At 47.8% G+C, this 21,132-nt stretch overlaps 1 protein-coding gene and 1 long non-coding RNA gene across 4 annotated transcripts in view; both read right to left on the reverse strand.

Annotated features, from left to right (window-relative positions):
• The window catches only part of LOC121142354, a 36,900-nt gene extending 32,842 nt beyond the window's left edge, over positions 1–4,058 (reverse strand). The window contains exon 1 of the long non-coding RNA XR_005879353.1: positions 3,918–4,058. This is a non-coding gene — a long non-coding RNA (uncharacterized LOC121142354). The remainder of the gene's footprint in view (positions 1–3,917) is intronic.
• Positions 4,059–5,840: 1,782 nt separating this feature from the next.
• The window catches only part of Aknad1 (AKNA domain containing 1), a 38,005-nt gene continuing 22,713 nt past the window's right edge, over positions 5,841–21,132 (reverse strand). For 2 of the 3 annotated variants that reach the window (XM_040752031.1, XM_005076685.4), the window contains exons 7-12: positions 17,358–17,455; positions 13,821–13,943; positions 13,620–13,727; positions 9,834–9,912; positions 6,834–6,963; positions 5,841–6,176 (exon numbers count right to left, since the gene is read on the reverse strand). In XM_040752031.1, coding sequence (XP_040607965.1) covers positions 6,042–6,176; positions 6,834–6,963; positions 9,834–9,912; positions 13,620–13,727; positions 13,821–13,943; positions 17,358–17,455 — 673 coding nt within the window. In that variant the 3' untranslated portion in view covers positions 5,841–6,041. Of the gene's footprint in view, positions 6,177–6,257; positions 6,443–6,833; positions 6,964–9,833; positions 9,913–13,619; positions 13,728–13,820; positions 13,944–17,357; positions 17,456–21,132 lie in introns of those variants that run through there. The other variant, XM_021230985.2, reaches the window with a different exon arrangement.

Consider the following 21,132-nt stretch of genomic DNA (forward strand, 5'->3'; position numbering starts at 1 on the left):
CCCTCTTCTGACCAATGACAGCAAATCCCCTGGTTTAAAAAAATAACTAGCTGGTTTTGTTTACAACTAGCCAGTTTTAAAGTTCAGTTTGACTGCTTAGCACCTAGCACGAGTAACTTCATTCTGGTTTGGTCTGGTGAAGTCTACTATAGGAGCTTGGTTTAAAAAAAAAAAAAAAAAAGAGCCACCCTCACGCTGCTTTTTTTAAACACGTCTTGTTGTAGAGTCCTGACTAGCCTGAAACTTACTGTGTGCACCAGGCTGGCCTGGAGCACGCACCGTCTGCCTTCCCCTGCCTCCTGGGCGCTGTCATTACAGGTGTGCCCATCACACCCGGTTACCTCCCGTTTTGGTAATACACCGTTTATGCCCCCTTCCCTCTCGCAGGCTGCTGCCATGGGTCTTAGCTGTCCTCTTGCAGTGCGTCTGCCTGGACTAAGCTTAGCCACAGTCAGAGTTGCCTTCAGGCCAGCCTCGGCGTTGTCTCTAGGTACCCTGAACCTAGGCCCAAAGCTAGAAACAGCTGCTCTGAGCTAGACAGAGAGCAGCTGCCTTGGTTGGTATGAGAAGCTCAAGTGAGGTGTTCACGCCTTCTCAGAGCTGCAGAGCCAGTCTGGGTGTTGGGAAACCAATCATTGAATGTTTAGATGGTGGAGTTTGGAGGTTGGGGGGGTGGTCTATAATCTGCCACTCTGTCACTATAAAGAAGGAACTTGAAGGCCAGTGAGATGGTTAAGAGGGTTGAGACACTTGCCTTGCAAGCCTGATGACCTGCGTTCAATTCCCAGAACCCGTGTAAAGGTGGACGGAGAAAACCAACTCCACAGAGTCATCCTCTGGCCTCCATGTGTGTGCTGTGGTACAGGTGCACCAACACATACACACACATAGTAACAACAATAAAATATATAATTAACTCAAAGGCTTCTCCAGTATTCTGTGGGGAGTCTTACAAATTTTTATAAGCCCTGTGAAGCTATTCTTGGTTGTCAACTTGACTGCGTCTGAAATTAACTAAAACTCAAGCATCTAGGTACACCTGTGTTTTTGTTGTTTTTTTTAATTAAATCATTTGAAGTGGGAAGACCCACTTTTAGTCTGGATCTTTTGAAGTGGGAAGAGCCACCTTAAGTCTGAGCCACACCTTCTCCTGGCAGCCCATAGTAAGGACATGGAAGAAAGGAACTCTCGCATTTTGACGCTTGCTGTAGGTCTCACTGGTATTCTTCTGGGTTCCAGTGAATACCGAAGACCAGCTGAGACATCCAGCCTCATGGACTGAGCAACTACTAGGTTCTTGCCCAGCTTGAACCATTCTAATAAATCCACCGTGTGTGTGTGTGTGTGTGTGTGTGTGTGTGTGTGTGTGTGTGTGTGTGTGTACACATATATATGGGATATATATACATATACATACATACATAGTATATGTATGTATATCCGTTTGTTAAGTTCTGTTCCTCTAGAGAATCCTGACTAATACAAGCCCTGATAAGCAGTTTTAATGACTTGTCTTTAAAATGTTATTTAGGACTGTCACTTTATATATTCTTGAGTTCAAAAGATCATTAAACCATATCATAAACATAGCTCTGGCTAGTTTTTGTCAACTTGACACAAACTAGAGTCACCTGGAAAGAGGACCCTCAGTTGAGAAACCTCCAGATTGGTCCATGGGCTTGTCTGCGGGGCATTTTTGTGATGGTTGATGTAGGAAGGCCTGGCCCTCTGTAGGTGATGTCACCCCTGGGCAGATCATCCAGGGTTGCATAAGAAAGCAAGCCAGTGAGCAGTGTTGCTCTGAAGTTCCTGCCTCTGCCACTGCTCTGACTAACCTCTAACTAACACCGTGACTGAGAAGTGTAAGCCAAATAAACTATCCACCCACCCTACCCAAAAGTTGTTTGGGGGTCATAATGTTTTGTCACAGCAACAGAAAGCAAACTAATAAAGAAATACACAAGGGACCCACACAGAACAGTAAAGGAGGGGAAATAGAAATTCCTTCTCCCAAACTCAGTTTTATTTCATACAATTCACTTAAGGTTTTTGTGAGTCATTCTAGAAAATCCGCAAGCCTTGTAAAAAGTGCACAAATGGAGCCTGCACGAATGTTAGATGCCTGCATCTCTTGCTGTTGTATTAGTTATTTGTGTTCCCTCATTGCCAACAAAACAACTAAAGCAACTCACGGAAGGAAGGGTGTATGTTGCTGAAAGTTGTGAGGACCCACCCAGCCTATCAAGCACGGCGAGGGAGTATGCCGGTAGGGGCGTGAGGCATCTGATCATGTTGCAGCCACAGTCAGGAACAGAGAGATGAACGCTGATGCCCTACGCACCGCCTCCCATTAATCCAGTGCAGGACCCAGCCCATGGCAGGTACCATTCAGGGTGGGTCTTCCCACCTCAGTTAAACTTGAGAAATGCCCAGGCATCCCCAGAAGTTGACTCCTAAGCAATTCCAAGTCCTGTCGGTTGACAAGATTAACTGTCACAAGCCTGTCCTTTGTCAACCTGACACTCAAACATAGTTTTAAACCAGAACATTCCTGGACCTCCAGGTATCATGTTCATCTCAGCAAAATGCATGCAATCCATCCCTCAAAGTCCTGCCCCGGTGTCGTTCCATGGTGAAGCAGAGGGGACTTTGCCATGTCAGCTTAGGTTGACTGGGCTTCTCTGAGAATCTCCTCTGAGACTAAAGCAATCTCTTTTAACTGTAAGCCCCCATAAAGTAAGCAGGTTGCATACTTCAGGTGTACAGTGGGGTAAAGTAAACATCATCCCAAAAGAGAGGAATGGGGTCCATCAAAGACCTGGACCATGGTTCCAGGACCGGAAAGTCCCCAAATGTACAAACCTTGCTATTGGCTTCTGTAGTTCTGCTTCCTGCTAACAGCAGTGTGCCAAACAGGATGTAGATGCTGTTTATAAAAGACAAACAACCGTGGGATCGGGGCTGCATGATTTTGGCAAGTCCTCCATGCAGCTCCAGCAGGTGATACTTTCTATTCAGCTTTTAGAATGTCCATGTGTGTTCTCTGGTGGACTTACTTCAGCCCACTGTCGCTGTGATAAACTTGGGGAAGCAAGGGCTCCCTTGGCTTGCAGTCTCTAGAGAAGTCACGGCAGGAACTGAGATAGATACCGTGAAGGCGTGCTGCTTACTGACTTGCTCCCTGTGGCCTGCTCAGCCTGCTTTCTTATACAATGAAGGGCCACCTGCCCAGGGGTAGCACTGCCCACAGTGGGTTTAGCCCTCCCACATGAATCATTAATCAAGAAAATGCCCCATAGGTGTGCCCACAGGCCAATCTGATGGAGGTATTTCTCCAGCTGAGCCTCCTCCTCCTCAGGTGAGTCTGGTTTGGGGATGTTCAGGAATACATCCTAAATGTGTTTTGTATTGTATGAACATGAGACTTCAGGGACCAGGAGTGGAATGTCATACTTTAAAAAGAGTGTGTTTTGGGTTTCAGGTTGTCAAGGGAGGACTTGTGACAGTTACCTTGATTGTCAATGTAACAGGATTTGGAATTGCTTAGGAGACAACTGTGGGCGTGTCTGTGAGTATTTCTAAGAGTTTCACCGGCATGGGAAGACTCCGGCCAGGGAGTTTTGGAAGACACTTGAACAAACATACCGGAGTCTGGCACAAGACAGCCCTGTTCACTCAGTCCACTATCAACATGTCTAATCAGCGTAGGACAGTTAACCAATGTAGTTCCTTAATTCTACCTCACTCGAGTCCTCAGGACATAGGAAGAAAAAAGGCCACCAGACTCTAGACCAGAATGTGACAAGATCTCTAGGCCAGTTCCCAATAGAGTCCTCGCCCCCCTCTTGTGCCCCGCTGTCCACATTTCTCCCACCGTCCACGTTTCTCTCGGCATCCTAAGAGTCTTCCTCACCCACCTGACCAGCTGTCCACTCAGGCAGCCAACAACGCCAGACTCCTCCACACTCCTCTCTCAAACCAGTTCCGAAGGTCTGTCAGCCACAGCGCCTGGCTCACCTCAGCAGCAGCCCCACCTCTCCGTGCCTGGTTTCCGTATCAGTTACTTTTCTGATTGTGCTGACAAAGGCAAGTTCTAGAACGAAGGTGTAGTCTGGTCCATGGTGTAAAAAACGGTTCCAGCCCGCCATGGGAGAGAACATCTGACGGCAGGTCACACTATTCTCACCAAGAAGCACTGAGGTGACTGCTCCTACTCCTCAGCCTGAGACCCCAGCCCACCAGGAGTGCCATCCATTCAGGGGGGTTCCTCCCACCACAGTTAAACAGTCAGTCTCCGAAAGCGTCTTCACAGGCCGCCCAGGTGCAGTCACAGGGGATTCTCAACCCCACGACTGACTCTTGGAGCGCTCATCTTACTCTTCCTGGTGTCTGCAGAATAGCCCTCGTTACCTACTGTGGGAAAGGTAGGGGAAATGCACTGTCTTTTCTGTTAAATGATGCAAAGAAATTTCACCTTCAAGGAAATCTGTAAAGACACCATCTGGCACAAACCCCACCATTTTTATGTGTCCAAGGTTACTTCCTATCCTCAGAACACTGCCTCGCACCCACTTTTTTTGGGCTAGTCTTACGCTTTGCTTTTCGGCGGATCTCTCTGTAAGTTACACAGCAGCATGGGAGGGCTGAGCTCTGGCCACCTGGGAGTGGCCTTTGCATTAGGAATAGAAATCCAGCAGGACTGATGGGCAGCAAGCCTGCTTGGCTTGGGCTGCACACCTTTTTGCAGAAGTACAACTTAATGTGTTGCCCAAAATGATGTGGTTGTTCTCCCAAGACCCCACAACTCCCAGTCTTCATTCAGGACCCCGAGTGAATCGGTGGCCTTTGTATGTGTTTGGTAGCATGCTATGAGCTGTCTGTGAGTTTTTTATAAGCTCCTAGCAGAGGGATTGCTTTTTGGAATTTGGTAAATACAGTCCTAAACTTAGCAATGGTTGAACTTACATTTTTTCCCAACTAATTGGCAGTGTAAAACTGATAGACATACAATTGAAACTATAATTTGATCTTTTTTTCTTTTCTTTTTCTTTTTTTTTTTTTTTTTTTTTTTTTTGGCTTTTTGAGACAAGGTTTCTCTCTGTAGCTTTGGAACCTGTTCTGGAACTCTAGACTAGGCTGCCCTTGAACTCACAGAGATCCACCTGCCTCTGTCTCCCGAGTGCTGGGATTAAAGGTGTGTGCTACCACCTCCTGGCTCTCTAATTTGAATTTTTAATGTTACACTTATTTATTGTGAGGGGTTGGGTATGTGCAGGCATGTGTGGCATACAGGGGTCAGAGGACAGCTCTCAGGGGTTGGTTCTCTCCTCCCACCATATGGGTCCCAGGGTGTCATGTTTTACCCCCAATGCCTTTACCTGCTGAGCCATCTCCCCAGCCCTCAAATTTGAGTTTATATCTTTCCCCCAGGACAATGATAAGACAGTCCAGTACTCCTCTACCCCTGGGCAACAGCAGCCCCGTAACTCCCAGGCAGCTGTGCAGGGACAAGGAGAGACAGTTGAGCATTTTACTTAATGTTACTGAGCAATATATTCAGTAAATAGGGTGGCATATTCCAAGCACTTTTTACTTAAAATCCTTTGTATGTATAATGGGTTTACCAGGAGGTGAGCCATTGTAAGTTGAGGAATGGTGTCATGTCGCCTTGCAGTAATGTTGTAAGTTGAGGAATGGTGTCATGTCGCCTTGCAGTAATGTTTGAGAGGGTCTTTTCTATCTGTCTCACTGACCCAGTTTTATGAGACTTTCCAGACTAATAGATAAAAGTATCTGTTTTATTGTTTTTATTTAATTGTGAATTAGGAAGAACATAGATTTATTTTCTTCACATAAATACATAAATGCCAGAGGGCTGTTTGTTTTTTGTTTTTGTTTTGTTTCATTTAAACACTTCATGTGGCTCATTTCTTACAGTTTTAGTGTTTTCTCTAGAAGGCCATCTTCCTACATTGTGCCCTAAGTAAAATGCTTTGGAGAAGAAGACCAGACATTTTAACCCTTGGTCACCCTAGCTGGTGTTAGCAGTGTTTTGGCTGGTACCTCCATCGCTGTGCTTTGGCGAGGTCTTCTGCAATGGATTTAATCATTTGGTCAGTGGTTTTTTTCAATATGGTTGCTGTCTTTAAGGCATGATCCAAAGCCGAGTTTAAAATCTACAGGGGGAAAGTCCACATATTTTAGTTATAAAAACTTACTGATGTCTCTGATAATTGGATTCACTAATTATTAAACATTACAAGATGGAATTTTTGGAGCATTCTGTTTCCACACAGTTTATTTCTGTTTTTGAGGCTTGGTCTCCTAGGAAACCAGTCTGGGATGGAATGTATTTGTCAAGGGAAGGAAGAAAAAAAAATCAACACATGACTGATGAACGTGAATCAGAGGGTGAGGCCAGCAGCCTGCTGGCCTGCTCCTGCTGCAGAGAAAAAGTAGAGCTTAGGGGCCATGGAAGGGACATGTGTGTGAAAGTAACCCAGGGGCTGGTGTTACCAGTCTGAACATAGGAAACGCTGCCACTCCTAACCTAGGTCAATGGAACAGACTGCAGCCTGCTAGTCTAGCCCAGGGAAACCCTGCAGCAGAGGCACCACCCACCAACCACTGTCTCCAGGAAGTTTCCTTTGGATCCCATTTAGAACTGATGCAAACCATGTGGCTGTTGAGGCCCTGTGTTTCCAGTTAGTGCTGAGCAAGGATTGTTTTTAGCATAACCCTTCTGAAAGCCCGCAGGATAACGCTTGAAAGCTAGCCACTCTGTGCGCTTCAGGACCATACATCTGAACTGCGAGCATTTCCTCCGTCCTCACCTTAGATTCCATCTCTTCCACGCTATTCCCATCACATAAGGATTGGATTCCAGGAATCCTGAGGAAATGGAGGTGGGGTGAGGGTGTTGTAGGGTCTGTGTTACAGGTCAGATAAGTCTTGGGATGTTTTCTAGAAGACAAAAAGCACATTGTTACCATCCACAAGTATTCTGTCCCACTAGGCTCGGGAGCAGCTGTGTGTGTGTGTGTGTGTGTGTGTGTGTGTGTGTGTGTGTGTGTAGTAGAGGGACCCTGCCTTTCATAGCACTCATGGTCCATGGGGTCAAGCACAGAAAAAAGTGGTTGCTACAGCCAATGAGGCCCATCCTTCCAGAGTTGCTCTTTCTTCAGGATGTGTGTGTGTGTGTGTGTGCGTGCGTGCGTGCGTGCGTGCGTGCATGTGTGGGTGTATTTCTCCAGAACAGAAAGAACCAAGACTCCAAAGAGATTCTTCTTCTCTTGTCATTCTTTTGAGGTCAACCTTCTACCCTGCATATTCACAAAGGCACACGAAAATTTGCAGTTACAATACCTTGGCAGCTGAAGAAGTGGGGAAATTAATTCAGTGTCACTCTAAGTCAGTGTCCCCTGCACTCAGCACTGTCTGCATGTGACAGATGTGGCTCAGGACCACCGGTGTTCAGCTGTCTACCGCACAGCTCGGAGCGCCTTGCTCCCTTAGTCTCTGTGAAGAGGGCTCCACAGCACTTGCCCAGAGACAGGTCTGTTGTGGAGCCTCCTGCATCCGGCCCCTCTGCTAAGCCTTTTTGGCGGATGGACGCTTGTGAGCAGTATCATCTCCAGGGAGTCCCCTCAGAGCCTCTACCCTGTCTCCTGCACATTGGTTGGTTCTGTAGATCACTTAGCACATTGGGACCATCCTCCAGAGGAGAAGCATTCTGTTTCATGGGTCCCCAACTAACTAAAAACACTGGGCAGGGAGTGGCAGTGTTGCACAGTGGGGAGTGCAGGGGCTTTTGAGTCCTCTCCCCACATGGAATCACCCAGTGCCTTGAGCAGGATGAACATTGCTGAGTACTTCATTTGTTTTAAGTCTTTTAAGATTAATTGATGACTTCCTACATCTAGGTAACACATTTTATAATACATTCTGATCACACTCGTCCTTCTCTCTTATTCCCCTGCCATTCCTGCGAGCTCCCTCCTGCCGTACCACCAAGTCCCATCCAACTTTGCTTTATTTTGAGACGCCCTAGACTTTTGAAGCCAAGTCTCATTCTTGGCGTTTTATATGTTCTCTTGGTGAATCTGGTCCTATCAGTCCCAGGAGGATAAGTAACCTTTCAAAGGAAAGCGGCATGACATAAACCCAAGAAGTCTCCAAAAGCTACATTCTTTTGTTGGTTTGGTTTCTTTTTTTTTAATGGTTTGTTTGTGTGTGTGTGTGTGTGTGAGAGAGAGAGAGAGAGAGAGAGAGAGAGAGAGAGAGAGAGAGAGAGAGAGAGAGAGAGAGAGAAGCCAGAAGAGGACCCTGGAACTGGAGTTTGACGATATTGTGAGCCACCTGGTGTGGGTCCTGGGAACCAAACTTCAGGCCCTTGTTTCAGGTTGTTTGTTGTCTGAGACAGTCTCATTATGTCTTGGTGAGACAGTCTCATATGTAGCCCTGTCTGTCTTGGTGCTTGCTTTGTAGCCCAAGCTTGCCCCAAACTCACCCATGCTCTTGCCTGAGCCTCTGAGCTGTGATTACAGGCGAGCCCTGCCATGCCTGACTTCAAAGACTGTATCTTGAAGGACTGCACTTTCCTGGGGAGCAGGCTCAGGCTTGTTTGTCTAGGTGAAGAGCCTGGACTGTTGTCACTCTGCTGTGCTGTTGGTTCTGACTTAAGTTCTCCTGACACCCACTGGGCTCTCCCTCACCCGGAGTCAAGCTGCCATGATCCCAGCGGAGTCTCCCTTGCTTTGGTCTCTGTGCTCTGGTCTCTGCTCCTCTGACCCACTGCTCATTTCTCACTAGGCACAGTGTTATTTGTTTTTTAATGAGATAGTCTACAGCTAGCCTGGAATTCATTGTTACCCAGGCTAGCCAGAACTCCTACTGAAGCCTTGTGCTCTGGTTTCTGCTCCTCTGACCCACTGCTCATTTCTCACTAGGCACGGTGCTTTTTGTTTTTTAATGAGATAGTCTACAGCTAGCCTGGAATTCATTGTTACCCAGGCTAGCCAGAACTCCTACTGAAGCCTTCTAATTGCTGGGATTGCAAGTACAAGCCACTGTGCCTGACTACTACAGTGGTCTTTTACAATTCTACAAATTTCCTGATTTTAAAACTTCCTCGTTTGCCCATGTTCTGAAGAACCTGAAGAAGCCTGCCTCCCCCTGCTTCATCTTGCTCCACCACTCCCTTTGGGCTCCTGACAGACACACTGGCAGGTGGCTGACCCTGCCCAAGAGCCTTTTCTCCTCAAAAAGCCTTAGTCTAGAATGTTCTTCACATCTATCCTGATGTCCTCTGATAGTTCCTTCATGCTTTTCCTTTCAGTTCAGGTTCCCGAACCCCCAAATCAAGTCTGCAGCACCACAAGCATGGTCTTTTCTGGCATTCCCAGCTCCTCCTGGGAATGCTCAGGGGCAGATGCAGCCGATGTCCAGGCCTCAGCTCTGGCACAATGCCCTGCATTTAGCGCTTAAACACTGGCACTGAAGGAATGCCAGATGGGTCCAGCTCTACCAGCAATAGAGTAAGACAGGCAATCTTGTCTAGGTAGTTAATGGTACAGTATATGCACCTGAATAATGAAACTGTGTATGTGTGTGTGTGTGTGTGTGTGTGCATATGTGTGTGTGTCACCCATGCATGCCCATTTGTGTGTTTAGAGTCTTACTCTGCACCCCACACTGGCCTCAAACCCACCTCAGAGCCCAGACTAGACTTCAGCGTTTGGTAAGCCTCCTGCCTTGTCCTTTCAAGCTTAGAGATGATGGACAGGAGCCACCAGGCCTGGCTCTGTTGTTATTAGTAATAAGAAACAACTCACCCTGTCGTGGAATGGTGCTCATCTTGAAAGGGTTCTGAGTTGACACTCTGGGAACAGGTCCACTTTGATGTTGAACAAGCTGAAAAATGTTAGGTGGGATTAAATTCAGAGTATCAAAGGTGGCCTCCACAGATTTTTAAGTTGGAGGCCAGCCTGGTATTCACTGCAAGTTCCAGGGCGGCCAGGAATGCATAGTGAGAGCCTGCCAAAAAACAAACAAACAAACAAAAAAAAACTCTAAATGTATCACCTCCTTAACTTTGCAGTATGGATGAAATAGTTCATAAAAATTTAACTATAGGTAACACAGAAAGAGAATTTTCTTCCAAGAATTCTGAATTCATGAGACAACTTTTTAAAGAAATTTGTTACATAATTGATTCATTTTTGTGGTGCCCACCTGACACTGTGCCCATATAGAGGCCAGAGGACAGCTGACAGGAGTCAGTTCTCTCCACCATAGGAGTCCCTGGGATTGAACTCACGTTGGCAGGCTTGGCAGCAAGCACCTTTACCAGCTGAGTCATATTGCTGACCCTATATCCGGTTTGTTGATAAGAGTCTCGAGTCTCACTCTCTTTCCCAGGCTGGCCTTGAACTTACAGCAGTCCTCTTGAGGGCTGGTGTTCCAGGTGTGAGCCATGATAAACCACCATGACACTCTGATATAAAACTCCACTAGAGCTCAAGAGACTGAGGTGGGAGGGTTGTCACAAGCCCAAGGCCAGCCTGGGCTACCAAGTGAGACCCTGCCTCAAAATACTAGATACACCAACATTTCTTTACTTATTTGTAGATGAGAGACCAGGGATTTATATTCCTTGGGGGTTCCCTGTGTGACCTGGCATTGTTTCCAACTATACACTACTATTTCATCTAATAAGCACACAGAGAGGTACAGTTTTCAAAAGGTGAAACCCAAATGAATTCTAGACCCTCCACCAACTTCAGGAGTCAGAAACTTGTATTACTAAGATAATTCCAGAAGAGAAACCAAATGATGAAGGGGAGAATGGGAAGTCACTATGGAAATCATGGAGACAGCCAGAAAGGGACAAGTCAGTGGGGAAAAGAAACCTGCATTGTCTGTTACAGTGTGTATGAGATCACTTCCGTTATACCCCTAACCCGTTACAGTGTGCATATGAGATCACTTCCGCCCCACCCCTACCCGTTACAGTGTGTGTATGAGATGCACTTCCGCCCCACCCCTACTTGGTACAGTGTGCATATGAGATGCACTTCCGCCCCACCCCTACCCGGTACAGTGTGTATATGAGATGCACTTCCACCCCACCCCTACCCGGTACAGTGTGTGTATGAGATGCACTTCCGCCCCACCCCTACCTGGTACAGTGTGTATATGAGGTGCACTTCCGCCCCACCCGTAACAGTCTCCATGCATTTGAACACTTTGTTGCTAGTTGACGATGTTTTGGGAACTGGAGAAGCTTTGGGCAATGGCGGGACTTGGCTGGAGGAAGTAGCTCACTGGAGGGTAGATGCTGAGGCTTATAGTCTGGCTCTGCTTCTAGCCAGGGCTCTGACCACTGAAGAGCAATCAGCGTCCTCCCACTCACACCGCCATGCTTCCTCCACCTCGGTAGACTTTACCCTTTTAGCCCGTGAGCCCCAGTGAACCCTCCCTCAAGGTGTTTCTGTCAGGAATAGTGAGGCTACAGTGAGAAAAGTGGCTAACACTTCTGTTGTCGAGGAGCCCTCCCCCTCCCCCTTCTTCTTCCCCTTCCTTCCTGTCATACAGTGAGGCTCTGCTCCCTTCCAGAGGGTCCCACTGGACAAAGAAAAAGCAGACTGCTCCTCAAACACGGGAGACAAGGTGGATGCCGAAAGGTTTGGCTCTAGGCAGCTGGACCTCCACTGTTGGGTCATGAACACAGATGCTTATGGAACCAATCTCAGTTGTCAGTTGTTGTAAATGTAGCTTGGGGGTTTACTGGAAACAGAATTTGAAATGAGCACAGTGTCCTGGGGTTCGGTTCTAGAACAGTCTGCAGATGGACACTGGGCCTCTCAGATGAGGTGCCCAATAGTCATTTTCACCAGCTTCCTTTACTCGAGGTTCCTTTCCAAGACTGAGGGAAAGTTGCCTTCCTGTGCTATCTCCCCCTAAGCTGCTGTGTTTCCTAGGGGAGCTCAGGGTCCCATTTCAGAGATTCTGTGGCATTTCACTATGTGTATCAGAAAAACAGTCTAGGGCTGGCATGTGCAGTTAGTAACAGAGCGCTTGCTTTACAAGTGTGAAGTTCAGGGTTCTGTCCCTGACACCTTACAAGAGGAAGAAGAAGGGGGAGAGGGAACAGGAGGGTGGGAAGAGGCGGGGGAAGAGAAGGAGGAGGAAAGCCCCAAAGACCAAGGATATGGAGAAGAAATCCACTATGTGGCTCCTGCGGAATCATAGAGACTCCCTTTGGAAGAATGTGTCCAATTGGAGGATATGTCCGCTGGGGCGGGTGGGAGAGGAGCCGCAGATTAACTCAGGTAAATGGCATTCTTTGGTCTTGGGCATTGGCAGTTGTGAAAAACAAGAAATATTCTTCCTGGGGCTTGCCTAAGAGAGGAAGCATTCTAGTCAGAGAAGTCATGGCTGGCTGCTGGAGTGGAACCAGATGCACCTTCTTCCCCGCCCTGTCCCGAAGCAGTCTCTACCATATTTGCTTTGCGCTTTCCTTACTTGGCTCCAAGTCCCTTTTAACTAGGAACTTCTTAGGAGAGAGGCGCTGTGCCTTCCTTATTCATCTTTATAAATGAATGTGGAATTTCAGTTTTTCTCAAAGATTGCAAATGTTTGCATTGGAAATTAACAACTGTGTGTCTAAGGCGTGCCAAACCTCTGGACACACTGAGTAGGGATAGTAATAGTCGAGTCGGCCACTCATTAGTTCAGAGTGTATGCTTGATACTGACTTGACTGCAGTCACTAATCTCACAGCCCTACCTGTATGGCTAGAGCCACACAGGAGACGTCACAGCTAGAGCCACACAGGAGACGTCACAGCTAGGGTCACACAGGAGACGTCACAGCTAGGGCCACACAGGAGATGTCACAGATAGGGTCACACAGGAGACATCACAGCTAGGGTCACACAGGAGACGTCACAGCTAGAGCCACACAGGAGACGTCACAGCTAGAGCCACACAGGAGACGTCACAGCTAGGGTCACACAGGAGACGTCACAGCTAGAGCCACACAGGAGACGTCACAGCTAGGGTCACACAGGAGCACAGTAGGCCACGGAGATCACAGCTAGGGTCACACAGGAGACATCACAGCTAGGGTCACACAGGAGATGTCACAGCTAGGGTCACACAGGAGATGTCACAGCTAGGGCCACACAGGAGACGTCACAGCTAGGGTCACACAGGAGATGTCACAGCTAGAGCCACACAGGAGATGTCACAGCTAGGGCCACACAGGAGATGTCACAGATAGGGTCACACAGGAGACATCACAGCTAGGGTCACACAGGAGACGTCACAGCTAGAGCCACACAGGAGATGTCACAGCTAGGGTCACACAGGAGATGTCACAGATAGGGCCATACAGGAGATGTCACAGCTAGGGTCACACAGGAGACGTCACAGCTAGAGCCATACAGGAGATGTCACAGCTAGGGTCACACAGGAGACATCACAGATAGGGTCACACAGGAGACATCACAGATAGGGTCACACAGGAGACATCACAGCTAGGGTCATACAGGAGATGTCACAGCTAAGGTCACACAGGAGACATCATAGCTAGGGTCATACAGGAGATGTACTTACAAGATGAAGACATTTTATTTCCATGTAAGAAGTGGGACTGGGCAGAGGTATATCCTCCATTGTGATTTAAGTCATCCTGCCCTGGAGTGTCATATCTATAATGGAATTCTAAATAAAAAGGAAAAGTTGAAAGCATAGCCCCTTGCCTGGGAAAGACGGCTGTCCCTACCCACCCCTCTGGAGTCCCCGAGTCAGTTTCACCTTTTGCTGGTTCTTTGTTGTAGACTCTCTGGGAGTTCTGAGTCTTACTGCCACTGTCCTCACATTTGTCACTCTGTAGTCCAGTGCCTGCATCAGGAGGGAAGCTGGACCCCGGGTCAGAACCTAAGAGGGTACACAGAGGTTTGTTGAGAATAGTCATGAAGTGTGGAGTAAACGCTGATGTGCTGTGTGCCTGGGGCACCAAAGGGTGCTTCCTCGGTGGCGCTCCCAAGGGGGAGTTGCGAACCAAAGGGTGTCATCTCAGATCCCTGCTGACAACAGAGATCTTTCTGATATGAACGTCCCCAAACAAACCCGGCCGTATAGACACACAGGAAAGATCTGAACCACTGTGAGAACTTGGTCCACTGCGTTATTGGATCCTCCTTATATTTGTAGCTGTTTGTTTTTTGCTTTTTTTTTTTTTTTAAGATTTGTCCCAAATACACCCAAGGTCTTCATTTCAGATCCTGTTATGGCCAAAACTGTTTGTTCTGTCATCAGGGTGGCTGCAAAGATTGTTCCCCCCTATGTAATATTCACGAACTCACAGGAAAGTCCAAGTGGTAAGTTTGCCTGGCCTGAGATGTCAGGAGAGGAGGGCATGTGTAGCTGATGCCGATCTAGAACCTGTTGGGCACACTGTGGGCTGTGGAGATGCCAGGGAAGACCAGGGCATTAGATGTGCAGGGGCAGTGACAGGGGATGTCCTTCTGTATATATGTTTCTGTTGTTGGTTGATGAATAAAACACTGATTGGCCAATAGCCAGGCAGGAAGTACAGACGGGGCTACCAGACGAGGAGAATTCTGGGGAGAAGACAGCAGAGAGGAGCCACAAGGAGACACCGTGTAGCTATGGGGAAAGATAGGACATGCTGGGCGTTTTTTCGTAAGATAAGGCCATGTAGAAATACATAGATTAATAGTTATGGGTTAATAATTAAAAGAGTGCTAGCCAGTAAGAAGCCTGAGCCACTGACCAAACAGTTGATAATTAATATAATATAAAGTCTTGGTGTGTTTGTTTGGGGCTAAAGAGCTGTGGGATCAGGTGGGACAGAAACACCGGCTACAGGACAGGGGCGCTTGTAAGCATACATCACAAATTAAAGACCTGGGGGCCGGGCAGTGGTGGCGCACGCCTTTAATCCCAGCACTCAGGAGGCAGAGGCAGGCGGATCTCTGTGAGTTCGAGGCCGGGCTGGACCGACAGCCTCCAAAACAATACAGAGAAACCCTGTCTCGTAAAAACCAAATAAATAAAGACCCGGGGTTGAATCCTGGCTCTGCCACTTCTTAGCTGAAAATATCTACATCAATTCTTTGACACTTTCTCTATCATCTGTCATTTGTCTCTCTCTGTATTGAGGCATGATCTCTCTACATAGCTATGACTGTCCTGAAACTCACTGTGTAGACCAGACTGGCCTCAAACTCACAGAGATCCACCAACCTCTGCCTCCATCATGCTGGAACTAAAGGTGTGCACTGCCACATCCAGCTGGTACTTGCTTTGAAAGGTGGCACTTAGGCTAGGGAATATTTGCCTGGCGTGCACAATGCCCCAGAGTCTATCTGTAGAACTACATTTTACATACCATAAAAATTCTCCCCAAGGTAGGCATGGTTGCTCAAGCCCATAATACTACCACTTGGGAGGAAGAGGCAGAAGGATCAGGAGTTCAAGGCTAACATCAGCTACATAGGAAGTTTGAGGCCAGCCTGGGCTATATGAGACCCTGTTTCAAGAAACAAAAAGTCTCCCCAGTAAGAAATCATCACAGAATATTTAGTCGTTGTCATTGCCCCTCCTCCCTGCAGATAGACTCACAGAGGTGTCTTGATGTGTAAAGTGTAAATTATTTCAGTGTCCAGGTCTTCCTAAGACTTAAATGAACAGTTCTGTGGACGTGACAAATACTTTATTATTTTATGTAAAAATAACAAGGGTGGCCAGGCGGTGGTGGCGCATGCCTTTAATCCCAGCACTCGGGAGGCAGAGGCAGGCGGATCTCTGTGAGTTCGAGGACAGGCTGGACCGACAGCCTCCAAAACAATACAGAGAAACCCTGTCTCATAAAACCAAAAAAAAAAAAAAAAACAAAAAAAAACAAAAATAACAAGGGTGTGGCCAGTGGCAGAGCCCTTACTTAGCATGTGTGAAGCCCTGGGCGCCATCCTCTGCCCCAGCAGTGACAGCAACAAGAAGTGGGCACAGTGCCACCTGCCTGTCATCCTCACTGCCTAACTGAAGCAGGAGCGTCCAGGAGTCTGGGGACAGCATAGGCAACATAGTAATACTTCCCCTTTGAAAAACAAATAGAGGTAATGAATTTATCTTATGTTAACAAAGTAATATATTTTAAGTAAAAAAATATTTTTCCCAAAAAAACGAAACCCAAAGCTAATGAGAAGTGCCATCATGTTATGCTTTGAGCTAATGAGAAGTGCCATCATGTTATGCTTTGAGCTAATGAGAAGTGCCATCATGTTATACTTTGGTAGCTCTGGCTTCATAGCTGGGAGCTAGGTTCCAAGACTGCAAGCATCCCTATCCGCATGCTGCAATACTGGCCTTCTCTCCCTACAGCGCAGTGCTGTCTGGTAAAGAAGGGCCTGCTTGAAAGGCTTTGGGAACTCCTGGTATAAGCACTGAGTTTAGCAAGTGCTCAGTCCGTGAAGCCGATTACTTGAATGTGTGTGTGTGTGTGGTGTGTGTGTGTGTGTGTGTGTGTGTGTGTGTGTGCCCATGTACATGTGTGCTCAGGTGCCCATGGAGACCAGAAGAGGGCATTAGATTTCTTGAGTGCTGAGAAACGAATTCTAATCCTCTGCCAGAGCAACAAGCTTTCTTCACCGCTGACCCACCGCTCCAGCCCTCCAAAGCTATTATTTGAAAACATACTATCCTCAGAGAGCTCAGTTTAGAGCCAAGTGGGCACTACCAGAATGCTGAGTGGCAGGCAAGGTTCCGGGAGCAGGGACCATGCTCATAAACACGCTGAGTCAGCTCTCTGGCCTGCACTGGAGTCCAGCTCGGCCGCGAGGATGGTTGGTTCTATCGATGGCGGCAGTTCAGGAGCGGCAGGCCTCCTGGTCACCTCGGCAGTTTGGCCAGAGTACGTTTTTCTGCTTGACAGTGTTGGAGCAGGGTCTTATGACTGAAGTCATTAAGTCCCATGCACTAACGCTCCCTTAGCTGCTCCCACCGCCCCCAGCTTTCTCAGCCTCTGTGAAATGAATGAGCCAGCAGGGCCTCCCATGGGGCTGGTCAGGGGCAGTTATGGGTCTTGCCCAGAGCGTGATGACCGGCATCCTGTCCATTTAGAGGCGTGGGCTGGTTCTGCACTGTGCCTACCCACTTCCTAGTTAAATGGCTCATTACCAGTTCTTCACATAAAAAAAAAGGAAACCAGATACCATCCTAGTCAAATGCCAAAGGATGATGATGGCAGATGGAGAGCCGGTACCCACTGTGAGCAGACCCCAGAGAGGCATCTTTACCAGGCATGCTCACCCCGCCCCTCCAGCTTACCGAGAGGTGAATCTTGGCCCAGTGTTTTTACATGGGTGCCAATGGAAAACTTTCCACAGTGGGTCCTTCTGAGGGTCCCTTTCTCCATTTTCTGTTTCCTTAAAAAAGAGAGAGAGAGACAAACAAAAGAAAACAAGGTCTCAAAATTATAGTACTAGTATGGGTAAACTGAAGTGCTAAATTTCTCCGATAGTCTCCAAGCCAGTGAGATAGTTCAGTTGGTAAGATCACTCACCACTAAGTCTAAGGGCTTAAATTTGATTATTGAGAGAGAAAACTGACACCCACAAATTGACCTCTGACCTCCACATATATACCAAGGCACATACCTGCACACACACACACACACACACACACACTACTTTAAAATGTTAAAAGAATACATATTTTAAAAAGGAGTTTGAAGTACAGAATTGCAAGAATTTTTTTCTTCATAATGCTATGTTAAAATCAGTTTTTTGGGGGGTTGGGAGATTTTTGTTCATTTTTCAGAGATCTCACACTAGTCCAGGCTGGCTGGAAGCAATAATGCTGCCTGGGACCTCGAGGACACTGGGACTTCAGGCCAAACCACCCCACCTGTCTCGGAGCAGTTCTTATCTGAAGAAAAAATCGTGTTTACATTAGTACTGGATTACATCGCTCTGATCCTCTAAGTTCAAGCTAAACGGAGTCCTACAAAGTGGGTTTCGTGTATGTTGAGGGGCTAGTGGCTGGGAGTCTGGAGTTCACGTTATAATAGCATACGGCCGCCAGGTGGCGTCAGAAACACACGCGCACAATCAGGAGACTTTCTGGCCTGTGTTAGTCTTCAGCCTCCCTCCACACGGATTCTAACTCCTCCAAAAGAGTTTGAATTGCTAGCAGCATCTAACAAGGCTCTTGCTCAGCCCCGGGATACAGCAACAACCCCTGGAGGAAAGTGTGTTCTAGCGTGAAAGGCATGGCCTCCAGGACATCCTGGTGCACATGACAGGCTTGCCCCGGGCTGGCTAACTTGGACCATTGCTGAGCAAGTGGGTCCAGCTGTGCCTAAGCCTGCTGATAGTGGAGAGGGGACCCCGTTTGGGGTTCCTGAGGTTGGGACTGGAGGGCCAGGCCCCTGCCAGCCCTTTCCTCCTCTTGGAAAAACACGCTAGCCTCCTGAGTCATGTATTTTCTCACACCTCATTTTCTGTCTCCACCCTCTGCCTCTGGGGCCTGTGAACATCTGCTCTCCGAGTGGAAAACTTGGATGTGGTTCAAGTGAGCACAGTCCAACGCATCAATTACATTTCTCAGTTGCCTTTAGACTCCTGTCTGTACTAAGATCTGGCCAGACAAAGCAGCCAAGAGCAATTCTACTGGAGGAGAAGGCAGCTTTTTCAGCAAGACAAAGCGGCTAACACAGACTCTCCAGTCCCAAACCCCGCATCAGAAATAGCACACGGAGATGTGAATTAATATGTCACATCAGCATATCCACATTTAGGCAACTTACAATTTGTGCGTCATCAGACTTCATAAAGAATACAGCCCACTGATGACAGTAAATTGAGGCTTTTGATGAGGAGCCCACAGCCTTCCTTCAATGAGTGACTCCTGGGGACGGTCATGGGGATTACCAAGATTCAGTTCCTAAGTCCCGTGTGTTGTGACTTCCAACAGCGGGGCATTTTCATGCTTTTACACTGGGTTGAGCTTTTCATCCTGCCTCCTCCATTTTAAATGCTCACCCTGGAACACTGGTCCCTGCCAGAGCTGATATGTTTTTTGTAGGCATTAGATTAGGAATTTGGAAAAGAAACAACTGGTACTTTAACGATTAATCTTTTTTTTTTTTGAGTCAGTGTCTCACTACAGAACTATGTAGACCAGGCTGGCCTCCAACTCAGAGACTTCCCTGCCTCTCCTAGGATTAAAGGTGTGTCACCAGACCCAGCAATCAGAATCTTTTACAAATGTCAAAATATTTCATTAGGAGTAATAAAAATCTTTTTAAAGGATCTCAAATCTGGATTGCTAATTAATTCAATACACTGAAGATCACAAGCGTGGGCTGCCCGGGCGAGCAAGCTTCGGTGGCGTCCTGTGCTAAGAGAGCTCGAAGCGCAGTCTGCCGCAAGGCTCGAGGCACCAGACCGTCCCAGGCAATGCCTCGGTAGCCCAGCCCCACGCTGGTTCTTTTTCTAGGGGCGGAAACTTAATAAAGCACTGGTGACAGGTGACTCCCGCAGAGGAGCGCTTTCTAACAGGAAGTTACTGTCCTCCAGACCTTGTCATCCTCTTATTGGAGCCCATTATGTACTTAAATAGTGGTTGCAAAACAGCCCCTCCCTCCTTGACTCTTGACCTTTCCCGGTAAATGGTAAATCAGCTGAGCTTTGCACTCAAGGCGGTGCCTCTCCTAACTGATAGGAGCCGCAAACAAATGTCCTGAGACCACACGGGCCAACTGCTGTTCCGATGGGGATTGTGTAATTTACGCTTGTTAATGCTGGAGGATTTCTTCCTTAGGAATTCAAAGGTCTGCTTTGGGAAGAGGCATGGGGCTTATTTCCCGTGATATTGGGGCGCTCAAGTGAGACCCAGTAGGGAAAAGACTCTGTGTGTTGCAATCACATGAATGATACTTCGGTCGGTGCACACGCATGCAGAGGCCACTGCTCGCCCCCTTATTGCCTTGAGACAGGGTCTCCTAATGAACCGGAAGGCTGGCTGAGCAGGCTCCGGTAGCTAGCCGGTGGCTTAGTTTAGCTACCATCCATGCTCACAAGCTCGCTCCATCACAGCCTTCCACCCAGCCTCAAGAAGCCCTCACCCACCAAGGAGTGGGCAGCAGAAAGCACGGCGCGGGTGGTGTGCCATCATGTCTACACATGACTGCCTTCCCCAGGCTCTGCTGGGATTCTCCTGTGCCACAAAACGCAGCCCAGCACACAGCTCGACCTGGACAACCTCGTCACATCAGGACCAGACAATTGCCGGGCAACTCTTACAGACAGGAGTGGGCCCAGGGGGACGGGAAGAAAGAGCCCACACTTGGCTCTGATGTCTCTCGTGGCCTGCTTTGGGGAAGGGAAGCTGCAGTATTATTTGTGCCTCTTTCTTCCTCCAAAAAGATTTTGAAATCTGGAGTCCGGATGAGAGAATACTTTCCCTTCCCCCATGCTCATCTTATTTTCAAAGTCCTCCACCCTCCATCCCAAGATGAACAGAGTGGGAAGTTACGGGGATTTTCTTTTGGTGCAAGGATGGAATGAATCCATGCCAAGGAAGTGATCTACAGCCCTGCCCCGGAAGATGCTTTTTAACTATTTATTCGGACTGTTCATGTGCGCATGCATGCCACAGTGTGTGTGTGTAGGTCAGAAGACACATTCCGCCCTCCACCTTGCTGAGAGGGTTTCTCTTCTTTCTCTTCTTCCTTCCTTCTTTTCTTTTTATTTGTTTGTTTTATGAGACAGGGTTCTCTGTGTAGATCAGGCTGGCCTCTCTTGTTTCTGTGGATACCCTATGTAGTGCCGACTAGCCAGAACTCTCCGATCTCCACCTCCCAAGTCTCTGTGGGCCACATTTGAGTCAGCAGGCCTGACAGTTAGCACTTCCGCCGCCCAGCCCCTAGAAGAGAATTTTTAACCATGGGGTACTCCAGCTCAAAGTTGGTTTTTGGTTTTGTGTTTTGAAGAAATGTAATCATCATCAATTAGTATGAGGCCTAGGGATGGCTGGTAGCCTGAGTGATGGGAACACATACACTCCTTAGACACACATGACTGCACAACTTAACTGCCGG

Source organism: Mesocricetus auratus, unplaced genomic scaffold (assembly GCF_017639785.1).
Source record: "Mesocricetus auratus isolate SY011 unplaced genomic scaffold, BCM_Maur_2.0 Super-Scaffold_100009, whole genome shotgun sequence".
NCBI lineage: Eukaryota > Metazoa > Chordata > Mammalia > Rodentia > Cricetidae > Mesocricetus > Mesocricetus auratus.